The 23421-nt window shown below is 41.0% G+C and overlaps 2 protein-coding genes across 4 annotated transcripts in view; both read left to right on the top strand.

The window, feature by feature from the left end:
- The window catches only part of LOC110495793 (uncharacterized), a 62201-nt gene extending 55934 nt beyond the window's left edge, over window positions 1–6267 (top strand). For all 3 annotated transcript variants that reach the window (XM_021571223.3, XM_021571222.3, XM_021571225.3), the window contains 2 exons: window positions 2840–2973; window positions 3075–6267. In XM_021571223.3, the coding sequence (XP_021426898.3) occupies window positions 2840–2934 (95 nt within the window). In that variant the 3' untranslated portion in view covers window positions 2935–2973; window positions 3075–6267. The remainder of the gene's footprint in view (window positions 1–2839; window positions 2974–3074) is intronic.
- Window positions 6268–8718: 2451 nt separating this feature from the next.
- The window catches only part of LOC110495790 (beta-1,3-galactosyltransferase 1), a 111422-nt gene continuing 96719 nt past the window's right edge, over window positions 8719–23421 (top strand). The window contains exon 1 of the mRNA XM_021571219.3: window positions 8719–8845. The gene's annotated coding sequence lies outside the window, so the exon portion shown is untranslated. The remainder of the gene's footprint in view (window positions 8846–23421) is intronic.

Here is a 23421-nt window from a genome sequence, read left to right as displayed (position 1 = left end):
GATTGATTCGTACTACACCGGCTCTGACACTCGTTAGATGTGGCAGGGCTTGCAAACCATTACAGACTACAAAGGGAAGCACAGCCGAGAGCTTGCCAGTGACACAAGCCTACCAGACGAGCTAAACTACTTCTATGCTCGCTTCGAGGCAAATAACACTGACACATGCATGAGAGCACCAGCTGTTCCTGAAGACTGTGTAATCACGCTCTCCGCAGCCGATTTGAGTAAGACCTTTAAAAAGGTCAACATTCAAAAGGCCGCAAGGCCAGACGGATTACCAGAACGTGTATTCGAGCATGCGCTGACCAACTGGCAAGTGTCAACCTCTCCCTGTCCGAGTCTGTGTCTGTAATACATGTTTCAAGCAGACCACAATAGTGCCTGTGCCCAAGAACACTAAGGTAACCTGCCAAAATGACTACCGACCCACAGCACTCACGTCTGTAGCAATGAAGTTCTTTGAAAGGCTGGTCATGGCTCACATCAACACTATCATCCCAGAAACCCTAGACCCACTCCAATTTGCATACCGCCCCAAAAGATCCAGATGATGCAATCTCTATTGCAATGTGAGAACGCCTATGTGAGAACGTTATACATTGACTACAGCTCAGCGTTCCACCCCATAGTGCCCTCAAAGCTCATCAATAAGCTAAGGACCCGGGGACTCAACACCTCCTTCTGCAACTGGATCCTGGACCTCCTGACGGGCCGCCCCCAGGTGGCAAGGGTAGGTAACAACACATCCACCACGCTGATCATCAACACAGGGGCCTCTCAAGGGTGCATGGTCAGTCCACTGCTGTACTTCCTGTTCACTCATAACTGCACAGCCAGGCACGACTCTAAAACCATCATTAAATTTGCTGATGACACAACAGTGGTAGGCCTGATCACCGACAACGACGAGACAGCCTATAGGTAGGAGGTCAGAGACCTGGCCGTGTTGTGCGAGGACCACAAACTGTCCCTCAACGTGATCAAGACAAAGGAGATGATTGTGGACTAAAAAGAGGACAGAGCACACCCCAATTCTCATAGATGGGGCTGCAGTGGGAGCAGGTTGAGAGCTTCAAGTTCCTTGGTGTCCACATCACCAACAAACTAACATGGTCCAAGCACACCAAGACAGTCGTGAAGAGGGCATGACAAAACCTATTCCCCCTCAGGAGACTGAAAAGATTTGGCATGGGTCCTCAGATCCTCAAAAGCTTCTACAGCTGCACCATCGAGAGCATCCTGACTGGTTGCATCACTGCCTGGTATGGCAACTGCTCGGCCTCCGACCACAAGGCACTACAGGGTAGTGCGAACCGCCCAGTACATCACTGGGTCCAAGTTTCCTGCAATCCAAGACCTCGATACCAGGTGGTGTCAGAGAAAGGCCCCAAAAATTGTAAAAGACTCCAGCCACCCTAGTCATAGACTGTTCTCTATGCTGCCGCACGGCAAGCGGTACCGGAGCGCCAAGTCTAGGTCCAAGAGGCTTCTAAACAACTTCTACCCCCAAAGCCATAAGACTCCTGAACATCTAGTCAAATGGCTACACAGACTATTTGCATTGCCCCCCCCCCCTCCCCCTCTTTACACCACTGCTACTCTCTGTTGTCATCTATGATTAGTCACTTTAATAACTCTACCTACATGTACATACTACCTCAACAGCTGTTTTGCAAGGAGGAATGGGAAAAATGTCAGTCTCTCGATGTGAAAAACTGATAGAGACATACCCCAAGCGACTTACAGCTGTAATCGCAGCAAAAGGTGGCGCTACAAAGTATTAACTTAAGGGGGCTGAATAATTTTGCACGCCCAATTTTTCAGTTTTAGATTTGTTAAAAAAGTTTGAAATATCCAATAAATGTTGTTCCACTTCATGATTGTGTCCCACTTGTTGTTGATTCTTCACAAAAAAATACAGTTTTATATCTTTATGTTTGAAGCCTGAAATGTGGCAAAAGGTCGCAAAGTTCAAGGGGGCCGAATACTTTCGCAAGGCACTGTACCTGTTGTATTCGACCCATGTGACTAATACAATTTGATTTGATTTGATTTTGATTAACATCAGCACAAACGTCATCTTTATGAGGCCTGCTTAGCTTACCTCTGTAACATCTGTATGTCGGTGTGTGTTATGTCTGTCTTGGTTAAGTCACATTTGGCAATGCAGCCTACTATACAGTACATAGGGAGATGCTCCCGAGTGGCGCAGTGGTCTAAGGCACTGCATCTCAGTGCTCGAGGCGTCACTACAGACCCGGGTTAGGGGAGGGTTTAGCCGGGGTAGGCCGTCATTGTAAAATCATACTTTTTTCCTAACTGATTTGCCTCGTTAAATTTTTTTTAAATGGTAGACTACTGTATGTCACCTTTTCTAAACCCTTTATAGATTATGGAATGAACTACACAGATTTGTGAAGCGTCTGTGTAGTGCTTAGCAAGATGTTACTGTACACAGTGAGGGAAATCAGTATTTGATCCCCTGCTGATTTTGTATGTTTGCCCACTGACAAAGAAATGATCGGTCTATAATTTTAATGGACTGATCATTTCTTTGTCAGTGTGCAAACAAACAAAATCAGCATGGGATCAAATACTCTTTTCTCTCACTGTATATGCTACATAAAGCCTTCACAATTTGTAGTTTGTTTAAAGTGAGAACCCTTTTTTCATTTATTTCATACATTATTCACAGTCCAGTAGGTTTACTGATAATAACTCATTATTAACTAATAGTGTTGATATGTTAGTGTTAACTAATTTTGCTTTGTTGTCACTTTTGTTTTTACTGAACAGGTAAATAAAAGAATGACCTAACACTATCTTTCTCTTGCAGAAGATTCGAGTTCCAGAGTCCGAACTGTGCACGGTGTGTCGGAAGAGGGTGTATCCGATGGAGTGTCTGGTCGCAGACAAACACAATTTCCATAAAAGCTGCTTCCGCTGTGAGCACTGCAGTGGCAAACTAAGGTAAACCACAAACCTCGACTTATAACCCGTACAAATAATAACAACTATCTTATTTCAAATGTTGTCTGAATACTGTAGCAACAACATTTTGTCTTTCGCAGCCTTGGCAACTACGCCTCTCTCCATGGACGAATGTACTGCAAGCCCCACTTCAAACAACTGTTCAAGTCAAAAGGAAATTATGACGAAGGATTCGGACAGAAGCCTCACAAAGACCTTTGGAGTGCTAAAAATCAAGAGTATTCCATTGAAAATGAAAAGACTAAGCTAAAATCCCCGTCCCCTGAAAAACTAGATTCCAGAAATTCCACAGCTAGGAGCAGTGTCAGTTCGACGAAGATAGAGGTACCACCTCCACAGGAAAAGGAAGTGAGCAAATCACAGGATGAAAACAAAAAGCCCACAAGTAAGATTGCGGTTGTATGGCCCCCTCAAAATGATTCTCCCAAGAAAGTGTTCATGGTAGAGGACGAGGTGAAGCTGGTTAAACCCTCATGGCCCCCCCAGGATAGCTCTCCACAGACTGACACCGATGCCCATAAAAACCAGATCAATGAACCTTCATTAAACAACAGCCCTGCTATAAAAACACAAAATTGTCCTCAAGAAACTGCATGGGAATGTGCCGTTGTAACTGTAGAAACTCCAGCAGAGAAGAAGGCTTTGACAACTCCTGTAGACCTAGTAGAGGTACCAGAGAGTACTCCCACCCATGAACCCCCAAGAGACGGTGGCATAGAGGTAGCTGGGAAAGTGGAACCCGATGTGGAAGTGACACGTGAGGTGAACGAGGAAGGAGCTGTGGAAAGTGGGAATGTGACAGAGAAAGATGAAAAGGAAAGTGGAGAGAAGGTAGAGGATGTGAGAGTAAATGGGCATAGCGGGGAGGCTGAGGCAGAGAACTCTTATGAAGAGGAGAAGGAGAAAATGGAGATAGTAAATGGCAGTGAGGAGGATAAGGTCAAGGTCACAATGATAGATGGTGAGGCATCAGGTGAGCCAGCAGTAAATGCGAACTCCAACAACAACAATAATGGACAATTATTATTTGACCATGAACCAATGTTCAAAATGCTTGATGACTACAAAACGGAAGAAAGAGATGTAATACTTCAGTCCACAGAACCAGCTGCTGTCGAAAGCGATTTGAAGGAGGGCATATTCGGGGATGAAGAACTAAAATGGATGCCAACCGACGTTCTAGACATGGCGCAGAGGGAGGACAATTTTGTGCCAATGGGTGCCAAATGTATGGAGGCCACAGACGACAGTCTAGGTAAACATGTCTTCACAGAGGCGACTCAAAGTACATTTTCTTTTGAAGGAGAACCAAAGATGAGCACCTCTAGCTTCCTGGAGGACATTTTTGCTGGTCTGGATAACAGTTCCATCCTCCTGTCTGATTTCAAGTCTGACCTCTTCAGTGAGTCTGTCAGTGAGAGGCCCTTGGTGTCATCTCTGGACGACCTTTTGGATTTTGGAATGGAGTCAAGAGGAAACACAGATAAACCCAAAGACGGGCGGAACGGGGATGAACCGCTTGACAGCTTTGCTATGAAGGATGTCTGTGCACAGGGGATAAGCAACATGCTGTGGAAAGATGATTATGACTCGCTGTCAGTGGAGGAACAAATCAAGAGGAACAGATATTATGACGAGGACGACAGTGACAACTCCTAAATCTGATAACATTTAATCCATGATTCTATCACTTAATTAGTCAATTCTGTCCTCATACAATCCCTAATTTCATTTCTGTCCGTGGAGAGAAGAATCAAGCTAATATCACAACTTCCCTATAACTATTTTGTACTGTGTTTTAGCAATGATATCGATGCTCTTTATTACAATATATAGATTTGATCTTGCTGTTTAAAAGCACCTGGTGTGCAGTTAAAAAAAGATTATAAAGGGATTTTCTCTTCCATGTTTTTCTGTATACATTGCTTCTGATATTTTAAAACCATCAAAACAGAACAGATTCATATTTTTCAAGACATTCATTATACTTTCTTGCTACAGTATAAGGGTTTTCGATTTGCTTGGTTTGTTGGAAAGAATGCCTGTGAGGTTTAATCTTCCGAGTCTGATTAAAGATGATTTACTTTTCCTATTCTATTGTTTCTACATTAGTAATGTAGTTATTAATAAAGACATGTTTCTGGTACATGACTTTTTAATCAGTGGGGGAAGAGAAACTAAGGTAAACATTGTGTGTAGAGGTGTAGTTTGGTCTACAGTCTGTATGGTTGGCCAGCTGTGATCTCTTAAGTTAGAGCCATATTTATTTCCATTGAGGGAGCCAGAGGGTTGTAGGAGGAATACAGATTTTAAAATGTACAGTGCCTTCAGAAAGAATTCATACCCCTTGATTGATTCCACATTTTGTTGTATTACAGTCTGAATTAAATATATATATTTTTTTCTCACTCATCTACACGCACTACCCCATAATGACAAAGTGAAAACATGTTTTTTTAGACATTTTTGCTAATTTATTGAACATGAAATACAGAAATATCTAATTTACAGAAGTATTCATACCCCTGAGTCAATAAATGTTAGAATCACCTTTGGCAGCGATTACAACTGTGAGTATTTTGGGGTAAGTCTCTAAGAGCTTTGTACACCTGGATTGTACAATATTTTCCCATTATTCTTTTATAATTCTTCAAGCTCTATCAAGTTGATTGCTGATCATTGCTAGACCAGCCATTTTCAAGTCTCGTCATAGATTTTCAAGACGATTTAAGTCAAAACTGTAACTTGGCCATTCAGGAACATTCAATGACATCTTGGTAAGCAACTCCAGTGTAGATTTGGACCTGGGTTTTTAGGTTATTGTCCTGCTGAAAGGTGAATTTGTCTCCCAGTGTCTGTTGGAAAGCAGATTGAACCAGTTTTTTCTCTAAGATTTTGCCTGAGCTTATTCTGTTTCTTTTTATCCTAAAAAGCTATTTAGTCCTTGCATATGACAAGCATACCCATTACATGATGCAGCCACCAGCATGCTAGCATGCTTGAAAACATGAAGAGTGGTACTCAGTGATGTGTTGTGTTGGATTTGCCCCAAACATAGCACTTTGTATTCAGGACAAAAACATTTCTTTGCCACATTACTTATGTGCCTTGTTGCAAACAGGATGCATGTTTTGGAATATTTTATTCTATACAGGTTTCCTTCTTTTCACTCTGTCATTTAGGTTAGTATTGTGGAGTAAATACAATGTTGTTGATCCATCCTCAGTTTTCTCACATCACAACCATTAAACTCTGTCACTGTTTTAAAATCACCATTGGTCTCGTGGTGAAATCCCTGAGCAGTTTACTTCCTCTCTGGCAACTGAGTTAGGAAGGACGCCTGTATCTTTGTAATGACTGGGTGTAATGACTTGATACTAGAGGTCGACCGATTAATCGGCATGGCCGATTCATTAGGGCCATTTTCAAGTTTTCATAACAATCGGTAATCAGCATTTTTGGACGGCGATTATGGCCGATTACATTGCACTCCACGAGGAGACTGCGTGGCAGGCTGACCACCTGTTATGCGAGTGCAGCAAGGAGCCATGGTAAGTTGCTAGCTAACATTAAACTTATCTTTTTAAAAACAATGAATATTAACATAATCACTAGTTAACTACACATGGTTGATGATAGTACTAGTTTATCTAGCTTGTTGCATATAATCAATGCGGTGCCTGTTAATTTATCATCGAATCACAGCCTACTTCGCCAAACGGGTGGTGATTTAACAAGCGCATTCGCGAAAAAAGCACTGTAGTTGCACCAATGTACCTAACCATAAACATCAATGCCTTTCTTAAAATCAATACACAAGTATATATTTTTTACCTGCATATTTAGTTAAAAGAAATTCATGTTAGCAGGCAATATTAAACTAGGGAAATTGTGTCACTTATGTTCTGTGTAAGCAGAATCAGGGTATATGCAGCAGTTTGGGCCGCCTGGCTTGTTGCAAACTTTGTGAAGACCATTTCTTCCTAACAAAGACCGTAATTAATTTGCCTGAATTTTACATAATTATGACATTACATTGAAGGTTGTGCAATGTAACAGCACTATTTAGACTTAGGGATGCCACCCGTTTGATAAAATACAGAACAGTTCCATATTTCACTGAAATAATAAACGTTTTGTTTTCGAAATTATAGTTTCCGGATTTTACCATATTACTGACCAAAGGCTCGAAATTCTGTGTGTTTATTATATTATAATTAAGTCTATGATTTGATATTTGATAGAGCAGTCTGACTGAGCGGTGGAAGGCAGCAGTAGGCTCGTAAGCATTCATTCAAACAGCACTTTCCTGCATTTGCCAGCAGCTCTTTGCAATGCTTGAAGCACAGCGCTGTTTATGACTTCAAGCCTATCAGCTCCCGAGATTAGGCTGGCAATACTATAGTGCCTATTAGAACATCCAATAGTCAAAGGTCTATGAAATACAAATGGTATAGAGAAAAATAGTCCTATAATTCCTATAATAACTACAACCTAAAACTTATTAACTGGGAACATTGAAGACTCAGCTTTCATATGTTCTCATGTTCTGAGCAAGGAACTTAAACGTTAGCTTTTTTACATGGCACATATTGCACTTTTACTTTCTTCTCCAACACTGTGTTTTTGCATTATTTAAACCAAATTGAACATGTTTTATTATTTATTTGAGACTAAATGTATTTAATTTATATATTATGTTAAGTTCACATAAAAGTGTTAATTCAGCATTGTTGTAATTGTCATTATTACAAATATATATAAAAATCAGCCAATTAATCGGTATCGGCTCTTTTTGGTCCTCCAATAATCGGTATCGGTATTGGCGTTGAAAAATCATAATCGGTCGACCTCTACTTGATACACCACCCAAAGCCTGATTGATAACTTCATCATACAGAAAGGGATATTCAGCGTCTGTTTACACATCTACCAAATCTGTGCCCTTCTTTGCAAAGCATTTAAAAACCTCCCTGCACTTTGTGCTTGAATCTGTGCTTGAAATTCACTACTTGATTGAGGGACCTTCAATATAATTGTATGTGTGGGGGTACAGAGATGAGTTAGTCATTCATAAATCATGTTACCCACTACTATTGAACACGGAATGAGTCCATCCAACCTATTATGCAATTTGTTAAGCACATTTTAAATTCTGAAAGGCTTTTCATAACAAAGCTATTGAATACTTGACTAACATTTCAGCTTTACATTTTTTTTTATTAATTTCAAAACATTTCTACAAACAATTCCACTTTGACATTATGGGGTATCCATTTTAAATTCAGGCTGTAACACAACAAAATGTGGAAAAAAGTTAAGGGGTGTGAATACTTTTCCGAAGGCACTGCATGGCTCTGTCACCATTACTAGCAGTTTTTTTCTATCCCAATTTTGGAAGACTTATATTTAGCAAAGCAAAATGGCCACACTGTGAAATCGAGTCATTAGTTAATTTAGCCTAAAACTGTCTAATTCCAATTGTCTGTTATGAGGAGCATCATATCCATGCAAACTCTACAAAAAATATACATTAGCCTACCTCAAACTTCTCAGCTTTTGCAGTGCAATTACTTGAAACCATCGGTCATGCATTGCAAATGGGTTTAGCAGCAATGTCAGTCAACCTTGCTAAAGAAAGTGGAATCCTCACGTCCAGACGGATTGATTGGCTACTATTCATTTCGCAAATGATCCTGATTGGACAGCTCTCTTGTCAGCTGCAGTACCGCATACAGTCACTATCATGTCTCCCCCACTGCTTTCTCGCTGTGAGATCAGATGCGGAGCTCAGCGCAGGACGGACAGTTTCAGCACCACTTGTCTTGGTGGGATGTAGACAACGAGACTGGTAGGTACAAATGCTTTGTAAACTGAATCCTATTGCTGCTATTTGTGTTTATTCAGTGGCGACAGCCCGCAACAGCTTACTGAACACTTGGTACAAGCTTTCGTCGTCATTCAGCCTTTTTATTTCGTGCATGCGACTACTTTGTGGTTAGATTATAATCGTTTTGTAGTGACAGTGCAAACCATTCGGTCGCTGCTTCTTTGTGTTTAGAAATGCATCGTCTGTTGTTTGCTGTTGTCCTATTGGCTTTGCCCTCTGATGGACCGTCCGGGACTCCAAAGGAATGTTCTGTATTTAAGAGTGCGTCTCACATTAGCAGTGATGCTGCGATGTTTTGTGGTCCAGGATTGTCGGCAGATTTGATGTAACCTACGGCTTTGATTCAAAGCGAACCAAATAGCTATGAGTTGAAACCATTTTATTGCTCCTGCTTGAAGTGAATTGCGCAAGGCTAGCCTACATGTTTATCTCATTTTGAACTTCATATCATATTGTTTGTTGATAGAGGCTATCATACTGAGCACATGCCTCAAGAACAAGTCCACTAGCACTTACTGTATGTCATCCACATACTACAGGGCGTTCAGCATAGGGACATACATTACAATACAACTACTGTTTTAAGTACCACACATAGGCTACGCTAACAGTATATTTTACTCAGAATCTCCCTCATCAAGTGAGAACCTATAAGCCCTGGGAGGCAAGGATTCATCATATTCAAAACATAAACACATGAATTATGAATGGTTTCTTAATATGTTTTAATTTTTAATTGTACCTTTATTTAACCAGGCAAGTCAGTTAAGAACAAATTCTTATTTTCAATGACGGCCTAGGAACAGTGGGTTAACTGCCTGTTCAGGGGCAGAACGACAGATTTGTACCTTGCCAGCTCGAGGGTTTAAACTTGCAACCTTCCGGTTACTAGTCCAACGCTCTAACCACTAGGCTACCCTGCCTATCAACTTTGCATCGGCAAAGTATATTCACTTTTTACTTATTGATTTTCATTTTACGTTTTGGTGATAACATCAATGTTTCGACAAAATGTAATAGCTATACTTGAAAAATAGGTATTTAATTATATCAGAGGGAAGGAGAGGACAAGCAGTGTTGATCTAGAGGCATCTGTTTGCAGTAGCTAGGTTCAACGCACTTGTTCTACCACAATGACCTTGCACATACAAAGCCAATAACTGCATGTGGACAACAAATGTTACATAGCCAAAAGTAGGTCGTTGATCTGTTTACTGTGCAGGACTAGAGTATCACCACTGTTTACCATTTAGGTGTAGTATACACAAGCATGACAAAGTAAATCGGAGCAAGACTGAACCGCCTCCGTTTTTAGAACTGTTGATTGTAGCAAATAGGGCATAGTGACCATTTAAGCTGCAGCGTCTTGTCATTCTGTGAACAGTGTGTCTAAACCTCGGGAAATCTATTGACAGAGACGTATTCTAACAGAGCCTTTGTGGGGCGAAACGCCATAGATCTCAAAGGCTTTTTCACTGTGCGACTGATCCTTTTTTGGAATTACACTGCTGTTTGAAGTTGCTACATCAATACTTTTCACACTTGCTTTTCAGAGAGAAATGCTGTAGCAGGATGCATAGTCCATATTGTGTAAGCGCAGCCTCTCTCTCTCTCTCGACTTTACAGTGCCTGGTTGTTAATTCCCCCGGTCCTGCCAAAATTCCCTCATTTAAGCCTGCGTTCTGGCATCCTACCAGTAACTGATATTTTACGGGTGAAAAAAAATGTCCCATTTAATTTCAAACATCCTCAGTGCCCCATTTATCTAATTTGACAAGAAAGGCAGCAGTTGAATCTCAATTAAACAATGACATATCAAAATAGGTATCTTAGACAGATGGAAGCTTTAAATGAGGAGAACAATGAAGGTTGTGGAAGAGAAGAGAGAGAGGAGGTGCCTTTATATGTACACGGGATTGAGATGCTGAATTGGTTTGATCCATCTTAACACTGTCATATTGACTGATCTCAATAATATCATAGTTATCATAATTGCCTATTCTTCTCTACTGCATTGAAAGATTACGGTTCCTTCAATAGCGATCATGGGCTATGATCAAAGGGAAATCGCCATATTTCACCTGGCTGTACCCTACAGCGTCTATGTTCACGTTTGAATTACCTTAGATATAGATCAGTGGTAAGTCAATACAGTAAGTAGCCGTGTGCTGTCAGCAGGCCGTGCATCGGTCAAGTGTAATAGTAACCCCGTAATAGCCTTGGATGCAGATTCCCTTACGTTATAACAGCGGTGGTCGACTGGGAAGCAACGATTTGCCTCAGGAAACATCCTGTGCATTTTTTTTAGAAGCACTGACTCATATCAAATGTATTGCAATATTGAACGTGTACCGTCCCAGGTCATATCACAACCCCTCTTATCTATAAATAGCTACTTATCTTTTACCGTAAGCCATGTCTCATTGACACTGGTGAGGAGAAGCTCCACCGTACCCTGTGTCTTAACTCTTTGAGGGGCATTTGATTGCGTGTTTATGGTCCTTCTCCCCACTTGCTACTTGCTTAAGATTCATTGTGTGCGTTGTTCCATTCGTGTAGGGAACATGTAGGTCTACATCTAGGATGTATTTGACTTGAGAAATGGATCCTTTGAAATATACACTTCAGAACAATGCAACAGTGTACCGCCACAGTTCTAATGGAATGGAATATTGAATGCTCTTCTACCCACAGGGATAATATAATAGCCAACAGCTACATATTCTTAATTACATGTGTGTGCTGTGGTGGAATGTTATTTATAAGAATCTACAAGGTTAATAGTTCATTCAGGAGATCAACACTATGTGACAGTGGTGGATGGCATCGATAAGAGAACAATAGAAATGTGGATCACAAAATATCCTTTTACACTGTTCCCAGGTCATGTGCACTTCAGCGTTTGTTGTTTTTCTTATCAAAGCAATTTAAAAGGAAAATCTGTGTTGTTGCATGTTATTACGGTAAACTTTTTTTTTTTCCCCCTCGGGAATATTTCTCTCTTTCAAGTCTAGCCGGCCTGAGCTTGTCAAATGCCAATGTTGTTTTGTCCAAACAGAAGCAGCTTGAAACAGTTGCCATTTTATTAACACCTTGTGGATGTGTGCATATTGGGTCAGTATTTGGGGTTGTTTTAGCTAAAGGCCTTTTAAAAGCCTGCTATATCTATTTACCTTTATTTAACTAGGCAAGTCAGTTAAGAACAAATTCTTATTTTCAATGACAGCCTAGGAACAGTGGGTTAACTGCCTGTTCAGGGGCAGAATGACAGATTTGTACCTTGTCAGCTTGGGGGTTTGAACTTGAAACCTTCCGGTTACTAGTCCAACGATCTAACCACTAGAATACCCTAGGCTACCCTGCCGCCCCAATATGGCAGGTTGGTTTAGTAATGGGCCGGAGCAGGAGCATAAACTCTCCCTGTTCAGTGTCCTCGGCTGTTTACCATAAACACAGTTTACCCCTTACATTTGAATGAATATGACTTAGAGTGTCATTTATTTGACTATTCTTAGAAAAAAGGGTTCCACAAGGATTACTCGGCTGTCCCCATAGGATATCCCTTTTTTGCTTCCAAGTAGAACCCTTTTTGCTTCCAGGTTGAACCCTATTGGGTTCCATGTAGAACCCTTTCCCAATAGGGTTGGAACACAAAAGAGTTCTACCTGGAACCTAAAAGGGTGGTGGATGGCATCGATAAGAGAGCAATAGAAATGTGTATTGCAAAATATCATTTTACACTGTTCCCAGGTCATGTGCACTTCAGCGTTTGTTGTTTTTCTTATCAAAGCAATTAAGGACAATCTGTGTCACTGCATGTTATCAAGGTAACCAAAGGGTTCTTCAAAGTGTTCTCCTATGAGTACAGCTGGAAAGCCCTTTTAGGTTCTGGAGGGCCCTTTTAGGTTGTAGATAGCACCTTTTTTTCTAAGACTGTACCTGTAGTCTGTTGGCTATATATTATTTTTGTGACAACGTTTATGTGGGACTATATTCTGCCTAAAGCAATGGTTCACTTGTTTTGCCATAGTACTCTATGTGTTTCTGCTGGTAATGTCATTTGTGTTTGTTATACCATGCATAATAGGCACTAGTCTTGTGTAGTCTAGTCTTAATATGAACCACAGTACAGCTATAATACAATTCCTCACATTTCCTGTAGGGATTTTCATTCTCCAAGCGTCTCCAACGTTTTCATGCTGATGTGATTTGACCTGCGCTGTCCTCCTCTATACAGAGTCACTAACAAATGCAACTGTACATTTCATCCGTCTCACTCAATGCTCGGCCGTGATCATCTTTGTCATTGCCGTCCAGAGTTTATTGGATCACTAGATAATCCCTTTAGCTATGACAGTCACACATGGCTCCCGTCCTGCTTGTGCTTTCCAAGGCCCAAATGTGACAGCAGCACACAATCAGTCAACCACAGTGACAGTGTTACCATTTTTGTGTTTTATTTAATTTGACACTTTCATAAAATATGCTGGCTAGACACATTCGACATTTAGCAGGCGCTCTTATCCAGAGTAGTGAGGGCATATATTTCCGTACTGGTCCCCCGTGGGAACCAAACCCACAAAGAGTCAAACCCAAACCCACAGAGTCAAATTGATTGTGTTGTACTGTATCTGAATGGTCGTTGTATCAGTGATTATGCTAAGCCAGGCTATAGACACAAGCATTGTTTACCATATTTGTTTACAAGGATGGCAAATGGCCCTGAATGGCAAACACAGCGTTGTTATCCTCCGTAAGCATTGTAATGGCAGACGTCCACATTCATTTTCTGTGAAACAATTGAATAGCGTGTGATGTGATGTGACGTGTCGGAGCGGAGCCAAGCGGCTGTCACGCCAACACCACAAACACATCCGAGGTTGACGAGGTGAGCTACCGCCATCGGAAGAATTGGTAGCAATGCGATGTCTAATGAACGCAGCTACATAAACTCAGTCCATTAGCTTTCCCAATATAATCCAACGGCTGATTATGTGGGGATCTGAACTGTAAACTTGCAGTTGCAGTCTTCCTTTAAGTGCTTTAGACAGTATGCGAGGACCTTTAGGACAAAGGTTCCTCTTTAACACGTCCTTGGAGCTCGTAGAGCTGGTATCACGGTGTTCGGCAGCCAATCTGGGACAAGAGATAAAGAGGAGGCAAGCGCACCACGATTCCACCACATCAGCAGCATCAACAGCCGTAGCCCACTTTGTTTTCTGCAGCCCTGCCTCCACCACAGCCGGGACTGAACGCCGACTCTGGTCCGTGCTCTGCGGTGTTGGTGTGTGGATCTACAGTACATGAGCAGCCTACTGAGCATAGGCCACCGCACCGTTGTTAGCTGTGAGAAGGGAAGAGCTCCAAGCTCTGAGAGTGTCTCATGGGTCTCGGGTATAATTGGGTTCTGCTGAAGGGCATTTGCTGGTTTGCCAACTTGGCCACTGGAGGCAGACGGCTCCCAGCTCCCCTGGTCAAGTGGATGATTGGATTTGCGCTGCAGTAGTCATACAAGAGAGGGGCTTCAGGAGAACGAGCGGTCCCCTCGCTGCCTCCTTGTGTTAAACTTTGGCAAGTGCCCCTTTTCCAACAATAGCAGCTGTTGAATCTGCTCCTATATTTCCAGTATGTGGAAGTTGATATGTCCCACCCACACCACATACATTATGTCTCTGGTCCTGTGCCATTTAGAAAGAGAGGGTCAGGCTCAGCGCGCCATTAGAACCATTTAAGCTCTCAATTGTTTTTTTTTAATCCTCCTAGAGCACAGCACGGCTCCAAACTCATGATGGGCCTGGGTTAGAGGTCGAGAGACTGAGAGAAAGGGAGGATGAGGAAGAGGAGGTGTGGTCCATGCATGTTACTTTACATATCTGAAGCCATGTACAGACCACGATAGCCCCCAGATGTCACATTGAAGGATTATGGCTTGTTGCTACATTTAGATGCTACATTTAGATGGGACATTTTCATTCTAGTCTGTTTCCACGCTGTGAGTTTGTGAACAAAACAATATTACAGCTCAGTGGACTACAATGTTTCATTTGAATACTCATGTGTTCACTCCAATAGGCTATGCACTACACAGGAGGTTGGTGGCACCTTAATTGGGGAGGACGGGCAAGTGGCAATGGCTGGAGAGGAATAGGTGGAAAGGTATCAACAAAATCACACACATGGTTTCTATGTGTTTGATGCCATTCCATTCGCTCCATTCCAGCCATTATTATGAGCCGTCCTCCCCTCAGCAGCCTCCACTGATGCACTATTCTGATTGTTTATACAGTATATAGGATGGAGTAGACCTAACAGTATTTTTTTTATTGCAAACAGTAGTTAGATACAGCCCACGCATGTTTCAGCTTCCGTTATCCTCTGAGATCTGCATGTCAATTTGACATTTGCCTTCCGCTCAGAATTATGCCTCTCAAATTGATTTTGAAGGGAGGCAGGTTTAATATGGAACTGTCTGATCCCTGTCTTATCCCCGATGGCCACATGACCTACTAGTACTAGGGTATTTAAACACTCTATGAAATAGAGGTGCTCTATAAAGGCTTTGACTGACTTTGAAATGAACCAAACGATTGAAGATCACTTTTGAAAAAAACACACATTGAACACACATGTGTTTTCTATGAAAAAGAAAATGAGAGTTATTTGTAAATATTAGGGATCCCCATTAGTTCCTGCCAAGGCAGCAGCTACTCTTCCTGGAGTTTATTATGGATCCCCATTAGTTCCAGCAGCTACTCTTCCTGGGGTCCAAACACATTAAGGCAGGTACATCACACATAAAACAAAAGATTAAACAGTACATCATATAACATTATTACATCATTACATATCTACAAAATGTATAATACCACCATACAACGTTATTTCAAGGTATGTGTGTGTAGAGTGCTAGCATTTGTGTGCGTCTGCATGTGTCTGTACCTGTGTGTGTGTGTCTCCTCACAGTCCCGCTGTTCCATAGGGTGTGTTTTTGAAATCTGATTCTACTGCTTGCATCAGTTACCTGATGTGGAATAGAGTTCCATGTAGTCTGTTCTGGACTTGGGTGTTGTGAAGGGTCCTCTGGTGGCGTGACTTGTGGAGTATGCATGGATGTCTGAGCTGTGTACTAGTAGTTTAAACAGACAGCTCGGTGCATTCAGCTTGTGAACACAAGTAGTGATGAAGCCAATCTCTCCTCCACTTTGAGCCATGAGAGATTGACATGCATATCATCAATGTTAGCTCCCTGTGTACATTTAAGGGCCAGCTGTGCTGCCCTGTTCTGAGACAATTGTAATTTTCCCTCTTTGTGGCGCCTGACCACACGACTGAACAGAACTTCAGGTGCGACAAAACTAGGACCTGTAGGACCTGCCTTGTTGATAGTGTTGTTAAGAAGGCAGAGAAGCACTTTATTATGGACAGACTTCTCCCCATCTTAGCTACTGTTGTGTAATGGGTAATGGGAAGGGGTATCACCCCCCTCTTTTTTCTCTGTTTACTGTAGTTAGCTAGATGAGATGAAATGACTGGAAGAAAGCCAATGAGCAAAGTAATGCACTGCTTTTCCCGGAGCATATTAAGGGAGGGAGTCAGACTCCCCAGCTACAATTTTGACCCAAAAATGTCTTCTTTTGGTACCACTCTGTCCTGTAGATATAATTACAGCATGGTACTCATTTAGCCTGTTTTCCAAGTAGTTAATTTTTACCAAGGATTTAAATTCCCCAACATATTTTTTTGGACAGTGAAGCTAAAATGTGTACAGTGGTTCCTCCTTTAAAAGTATTGTCATACTGCAGCACACCTTGTGGGCTGCTGCAGCATTCTGTTGCACGTTCTGTTGCACGACTTTTTTCCTGTTTGACCACAAGAGGGCATCTTTGAGAAGCATTTGATAGTCTTGCATATTGGTATTACCAGAGAATTGAAAACCTTTTTTGTAATAACATAGTATATGGGATTGATTTTAAGAAATGTGGCTTAATTAATTTGATTCATATAATGGTGTTTTTATTCCGAGAAAAACGAAAAATGAAACCCTCAGGGTTTCTGTTAGGATGGAATGAACAATATGACGCTGTACAACGTGACGGTCGGGAGTAGGCTACACCATAAAAGGATTGTAGGATTCTAAATTAATATCTATGGGGCATAACACATTTTCAGTTGAGCGTATTTGCTCATTGCCTTCTCTACTTCTCTACCGGAAGTTGATGCTGTTGCTATGCAACCTCTTGCTAGCTAGTTAGCATAACAAATTACTAGTTCGAGATTTTTATACTTTGGGTGTGTTCTTAAATTCAACCTGGAGTGCCTGCGCTCATAAATTCAGAGTATTGTCATGTTGTCAGTTTGTAAATTCAGACCGTTTCACTCTCGGAGCGCACACTGGACATTTGGGCCGAGGAGTAGGGTAGATTTGAGCATTCTGGCCTTACAACGGCAGTCAAGCATACAAGCTAACGTTGGCTAGCTTGCTAGCTACTTCCAGACATAAATGAGACCACTCTGACTATTTTACTCACCCTAGCAGAGTTGGTTAGGCAGTTTTCGTGTTAACCAGAGCGTTGGTGACTGTAACTGTGCTACAATGAGTAGCAAGCTACCGCGAGGACGCGCTCTATCGACTTCGGGCAAGAATGTTGAGGGTTCGAAACCTGCTCCCTGCTTGTTTCATTTGAAGTTGTGCACAATTATCAGTTTATTATTTGGTTTATATTGCCCATGCATTGTCAGTTAGAGACACAGTAGTGCATTGGGACCCAAAAGCATAATCAGTGCTCTAACTCCCCCTTGGTCGTTAGGGCAAATCTGGTCTGTGATAGGAGTGGGGGTTTTCACACCTAGCTCGGCTATTAGACTATTCTTTAGTAAAGGTTGAATAGTCTATTGTTCCGCTATTAGCCCCCCCTCCAACTTGCAACAAATTGTTCTTACTCCCATCTCGTTCCTCAACCTCTTCCACGCGTCATTCTCCACCAGAGTTGCTCGCTTGTGGGCGTGCTGGCAGGATATGGCAGCATCTTCGGTTGTGCATCAAGAATTCTGCATAGCAAGTTTGTATGAAGGTCTGGTTATTCACCGGCAAATTGTTGTATGCTATGGAGGTACATTTGTGGCTTTTTGTCGAGAGCAAAACTTTTTTATTTTCAAGCAAAAATAATTCTTTTGAAAGCAACTGTTTCATTTTCAATCAAAAATAATTGTTCTGAAAGCAAAAACGAGGCTTCAAAGTAAAACATTTTTTTTGCAATCAAATATTTTGTAATATAGCGCAAAACTTTATGCATTTTATTCAGATAAAATATTTAGAGAATTTTTTAAAAATTTGAAAACAAAACCTCAACACCGTCCATTTTGGCCATTTTTTGAATGTCAATTTGGCTACAACCAATACTGTTCAGCCTTTCTTTCCGACACAAAGGAAGTCATAGCGGACACCTACGAAGGACTTTGTGATGATGGCATCTCAGGTAAGCAGCACTGGGCATTTTTCCATCCAACTTCTACATAGCTAGTAGTTAGCTCCTACGATTCAGTGTCGGATCATAACATTCTTCTATATTACATACATACATACCGTAGAATGATAAATCATACAATTATTATTCTCAAGCTAACCAAAACATTTAGCTACGAACGCCTGTTCTCGCCATTTTCAGTTGAATTCATCTAACTTTATTTCATGGCAACTCATAAGCAGGCCATGTCCTATTTGTTTCATAGTCAATAAATATTCATATTTCATGACAGTGTAACGGTTAGCTTTTTTTTTTTACAGAAGGATGAAAGAACATAATATGTCTGTCAGGGAATACTATTCTGATATGTTAATAAGCCATTTTCTTTACTTTCAGAGTGCGAGCTGATCAAGGGTCAAAAATGTAGATATTGCCGAATGTATGTTCACTGTCCGAGTAACAGGCCGTGGAAGCTTTATTGCTGGGTAAAGTGTCCATAACCAGAGGTAATTAAACGGTTCTGCGTTCCTTTTCTCTCTTCCTCTCTGCCTGTCTTGTACATAGAACCTGTCTCACATGCTTTAATTTAAAAAAAACTTAAGATGTCAGCTGCTAATTTTCAGATTTACACCACATAAACTCTAAGCCATTTTCACTGGACTATCAAGCCCCTGTTGCTGCCAAGTCATGATTTCCCTGGGGGTCAGCCTTGCAATAACCAAGTGGTGAGACACACAGCCCTCTATATTTAAATGTTTCAGGTACACTCAGATAGGTGTCTGCATCACATACAGTCAGCAACCACTCACAGAGGCACACACAACTTGCATTTCTATAACCTCGGCCCCACCTCAGTGTTCACTATTCATGGAGGAAGACCACAGTACCACAGAGATTACCCCCCCCCCCCACAAAACATTTTATTTCTTTCTGTTATAGTGGAACACTTATGGAGAGATGTTTGGAGTGCTGTGGCATGTCAGTACTACACCTTGCTGCACAGTGTAGAGCAAGAAGGATACCTTGACCTGTCAAATTCTATCCACCTCTTCTGTGTGGGATATGTGTTCCTGCCTCGTCTGCGGGCAGATCTGCAGCATTTCACAGAGAGTTGGAATAATCGCCCTTTAAGTACAGAGGCGAACCTGACACCTCACCAGCTGTTGCCTTAGCACTACACAACTGATTCAAATGATCAAGTCATCATCAAGCTTCAAGTGGTATTTATGTATTAATTTGTGATCTGGTAATGTACAAGTCTGATAATGGCATTATCTTCTATTGTTTGTACTAATGTGTCTGTTTTACAGCAGGTGAGTCTACACACACACAGATTCCTGTTGAACACAGTCTCTTTAACTACCTTATTTTCTCAATAACAGTCTCTCTCCTTCACTTCATGCCTCTCCCCCTTCTCCCTAAATCCTCTAGGTTATATCAGCTGTGTTAGTGAACCCCTCCCGTATCTGAACTGGCTGACACAGAGGGCACAGCATGATCATAGGTGAGAGGTCACTTGGTCTGGTCAACAGGAAGTATTATTAAAGAGATGATTTACATTGAAATACAGATAGAGATGTAGTAGACCCAGAGTTAATGATCCAAGGTCAGTTTTGCAGTTCACCTCCTGATGATTATCAAATCAAATCTAATTTTATTTGTCACATACACATGGTTAGCAGATGTTAATGTGAGTGTAGCGAAATGCTTGCGCTTTTAGTTCCGACAATGCAGTAAGAACAAAATACTGCATCGTTTCCTAGGAGCGCGAAGTGAGGCGGCCATCTCTGTCGGCCCCTGGAAGTAGATTATGATGACTGACCGCGTTAGAATTTTAAAAAACAAAGCTTAATCATGCTCTCTATAGCCATCTGTCTCTCGTCTGCAGCTATGTTTTGATGTGAGAGAGGAAGCCAGTCCCGTCATCGCCACCTCACAAGATAACCTTCGACCTGACTGGGAGCCCAAGGCTGGTTAGGAGACACCGCTAGAGACACTATGTAATTGTGATGAACTGAGAGAATATTAGGGTAGCACTGTACATCATTAATCATATGCTGTTTTCCCTGTTCCTCTGTTTTACCCCTTTCCTTTCCTGTCTTCTACGCCTCTCTCCCCACCTCCTCTTTCCTCTTATTTATTTTATAATGCACACCGTATGTGCATTGAAGAACAGATTGAACTTGTATTTATGATATAGTATTACAATTATAAGATTTATAATGCATGTATTATGTATTTATAACACCTGGATAATGAACTTTCAATAAAGCGTTTCACATTCTCCACTGGTTGAAATGAAGTATCTCATTGAAATACTACACCTATCCATTGAAATACTACACCTATCCTGTGTCCTCAGATTAATGCAAATGAAGGGAGTTAGATATGCATAGGAAGTGTAGTGTGCTGTTTTTTTTCTATATATATATATATATATATATATATATATATATATATATATAAGAATTACAAATCAGCCTTACTTAAATCATGTTTCTAGTCTATTGCATAGTTACAATGTGTAATCATTGATGTCCCAGAAGCAAGAGTGGTAAACACTGTTGAAGTGTATCATTGTAATACATACATGCAGACACAGCGTCACTCAAAGAATGGAGTTTGATATGACTGATATTGGATATGACTGAAAAAGAATGTCTCACAGAGATTCATACCTGAACCTCACCTTTATTTGCCATGGAAGAGTACATGATCAGTGAATATATTCAATGTACAGGCTACAATGTGGGGATCTCATGTGTGGTAATAACTACTGTACATGTTTATAGGACTTGCATCCTTGGCACAATAAAGTAATTATATTCTACTCAATCCATAGGCTTCATTAATGCCATTCAGACTTGAAGTCGATACAACAACTATGATAGCTGAGGTTCATAGGTTCTGAACTAATATTCATACCATACGTTTTATAGCTAGCTACACATCCATAGGAATACAGTTATTTCCATCCTCCACTACACAATAAGCAAATAAATAGTTAACTAGCTATGTTACTTTAGCTGCATTGCATGGGAAATATAAGCAAGGCAAGCTAACACAATCGTACATTCAATTTCCAGTAATTGCTTTAGCTAGCTAGATTCTTTACATCCACTGTTTCACAAGGCGACAGCCTGGTTTACTGGTTTTCTCAGGAGTCCCTAAAACATTAAACAACACGAATTACAATTTCAAACTCATGTAATAACACTAGCTAGCTAGCTGGATTACCGAAACGGGCATGCAGGGCACGTGACCTGTGACCCCCGACCTTCAGGGGGCCCCTAACCAAGTAATGTTTTAGTTTTTTAGTTTCGTGGGGTTGAGTGACCCCTGGAGGTCAGATTGTATATGTTAGGAAAATGTGTAGAATTGCAGGAAATTTGCTGGTGGCCGGTGCCCCGTAGCCCCAAATGCAGTAGCCCGGCCCTGATCCAACCTCCCAGGGGAAGTTAGTATTTTTGGGGGGGGGAGGGGGGGTGTGATCTTTGTTCTTTTGTAACTTTCTCACTCATCATTATTATACATATTCATGGTAGCATCCACATTAATGTAGAAGTGTTCAGAAACATATTCTATTCTTATTTACAATAAAAATGACTTCAACATGACATTATGTACCATTCAGTTCCTATTGGGCAAAGCATAATCTGAAACACAACCTCCCAAGAAAACTGCAAATGCATCCAACAAGTTTGTAGAATCACAAGCTTGACGTAGTCATTGTGTGCTAGGAATATGGTACCAAATATTAACATTTTGAATACTTGAATACACTTACATGTAAGTGAATTTGTCCATTTTCTTTCATCAAGTGAAAATACTCTGACATAAAAGGTGACATTCTGTACTGTCACCTCATATGAAATATTTGATCTCAAATCCAAAATGCTGGAGTATAGAGCCAAATGTACAACAACAAAAAAAAGTACAAAAATTGCTTCACAGTCCAAATAAATACGGAGGGGAGTGTATTTACTGTACCCTGGGAATTGTGGGAAAGAAAAGCAATGACTTAAGGATGAAGGACTGCTCTGTCATCCCTCCTGAAGGGAATTTGAAATGAATTGTGTACACTACTTATATTATTGTCCTTTTAATTTGTAGTTGTTTGTTTTTGTTTAATCATGTGGTGCTACTGTACATATAGAGCTCACCGTTTTCACAGTTTATTCTTGACAAGACCCCCAGTACTGTAGGCATTTGAACAGGAATGTTGAATGTATTGCATTTTGTAGTTTAACAAGGTTTTAAAGAACATCATCTCTGTTGCAGTCAAAAATAGTAAATATGACCTGGCTTGCACTTCAACTGTAATCCAGATATTTGGATTTAGCCATTTCTAAGCAAAACATCTGTCTCCTTCAGTCCTTATTTTCCGTTCGCAGGCTACACAAAATGGCATTGCTTCATGATACGGGCACTGTGATGTGTTGCACACAATATCATCTCTCATTTGTTGCGTCCATGCTTTTTTCAAGATGCAGTTGATTACAGTTTCTGGATGATGTTCGTATTTAATAAGCACAGGGCCTTGGATGGGATTGAACTCACACAAGGGAAGAGACTGGATTATGTCTTGAGTACACCTATTATACATTATGATTACCACGAGTCGGTAATGCTCCAGCTATTTTCTCAGATGTATATCAGACGCTATCAATTACCTTACGAAAGCAGGAATTCAATTGAATCTGTTCAATGCAACAAGGATTGCTTCTGAGACACAAATATTATGCTCCCTTGGCCCTTTTCGGGCGCCGAAGACATGAATGTCGATTAAGGCAGCCCTCTCTGATTCAGAGGGGTTGGGTTAAATGTGGAAGACACATTTCAGTTGAAGGCATTCAGTTGTACAACTGACTAGGTATCCCCCTTTCCCTTTCCTTTCTCACTTTGTCCTGTGCGCCTTTCACCTTGCTGTCAACTGACCCAGCACCAGTTTATACATCAGCAGTGGTGTAAAGTAGTTAAGTAAAAATACTTTAAATTACTACTGAAGTAGTTTTTGTGTTGGTTTCTGTACTTTACTATTCATATTTTTTGACAACTTTTACTTTTACTCCA

This window comes from Oncorhynchus mykiss, chromosome 18 (genome assembly GCF_057628025.1).
Source record: "Oncorhynchus mykiss isolate SJ-2025 chromosome 18, ASM5762802v1, whole genome shotgun sequence".
Lineage (NCBI taxonomy): Eukaryota > Metazoa > Chordata > Actinopteri > Salmoniformes > Salmonidae > Oncorhynchus > Oncorhynchus mykiss.
The sequence above is the reverse complement of the archived record's forward strand: the minus strand, read 5'-3'. Positions and strand labels throughout refer to the sequence as shown.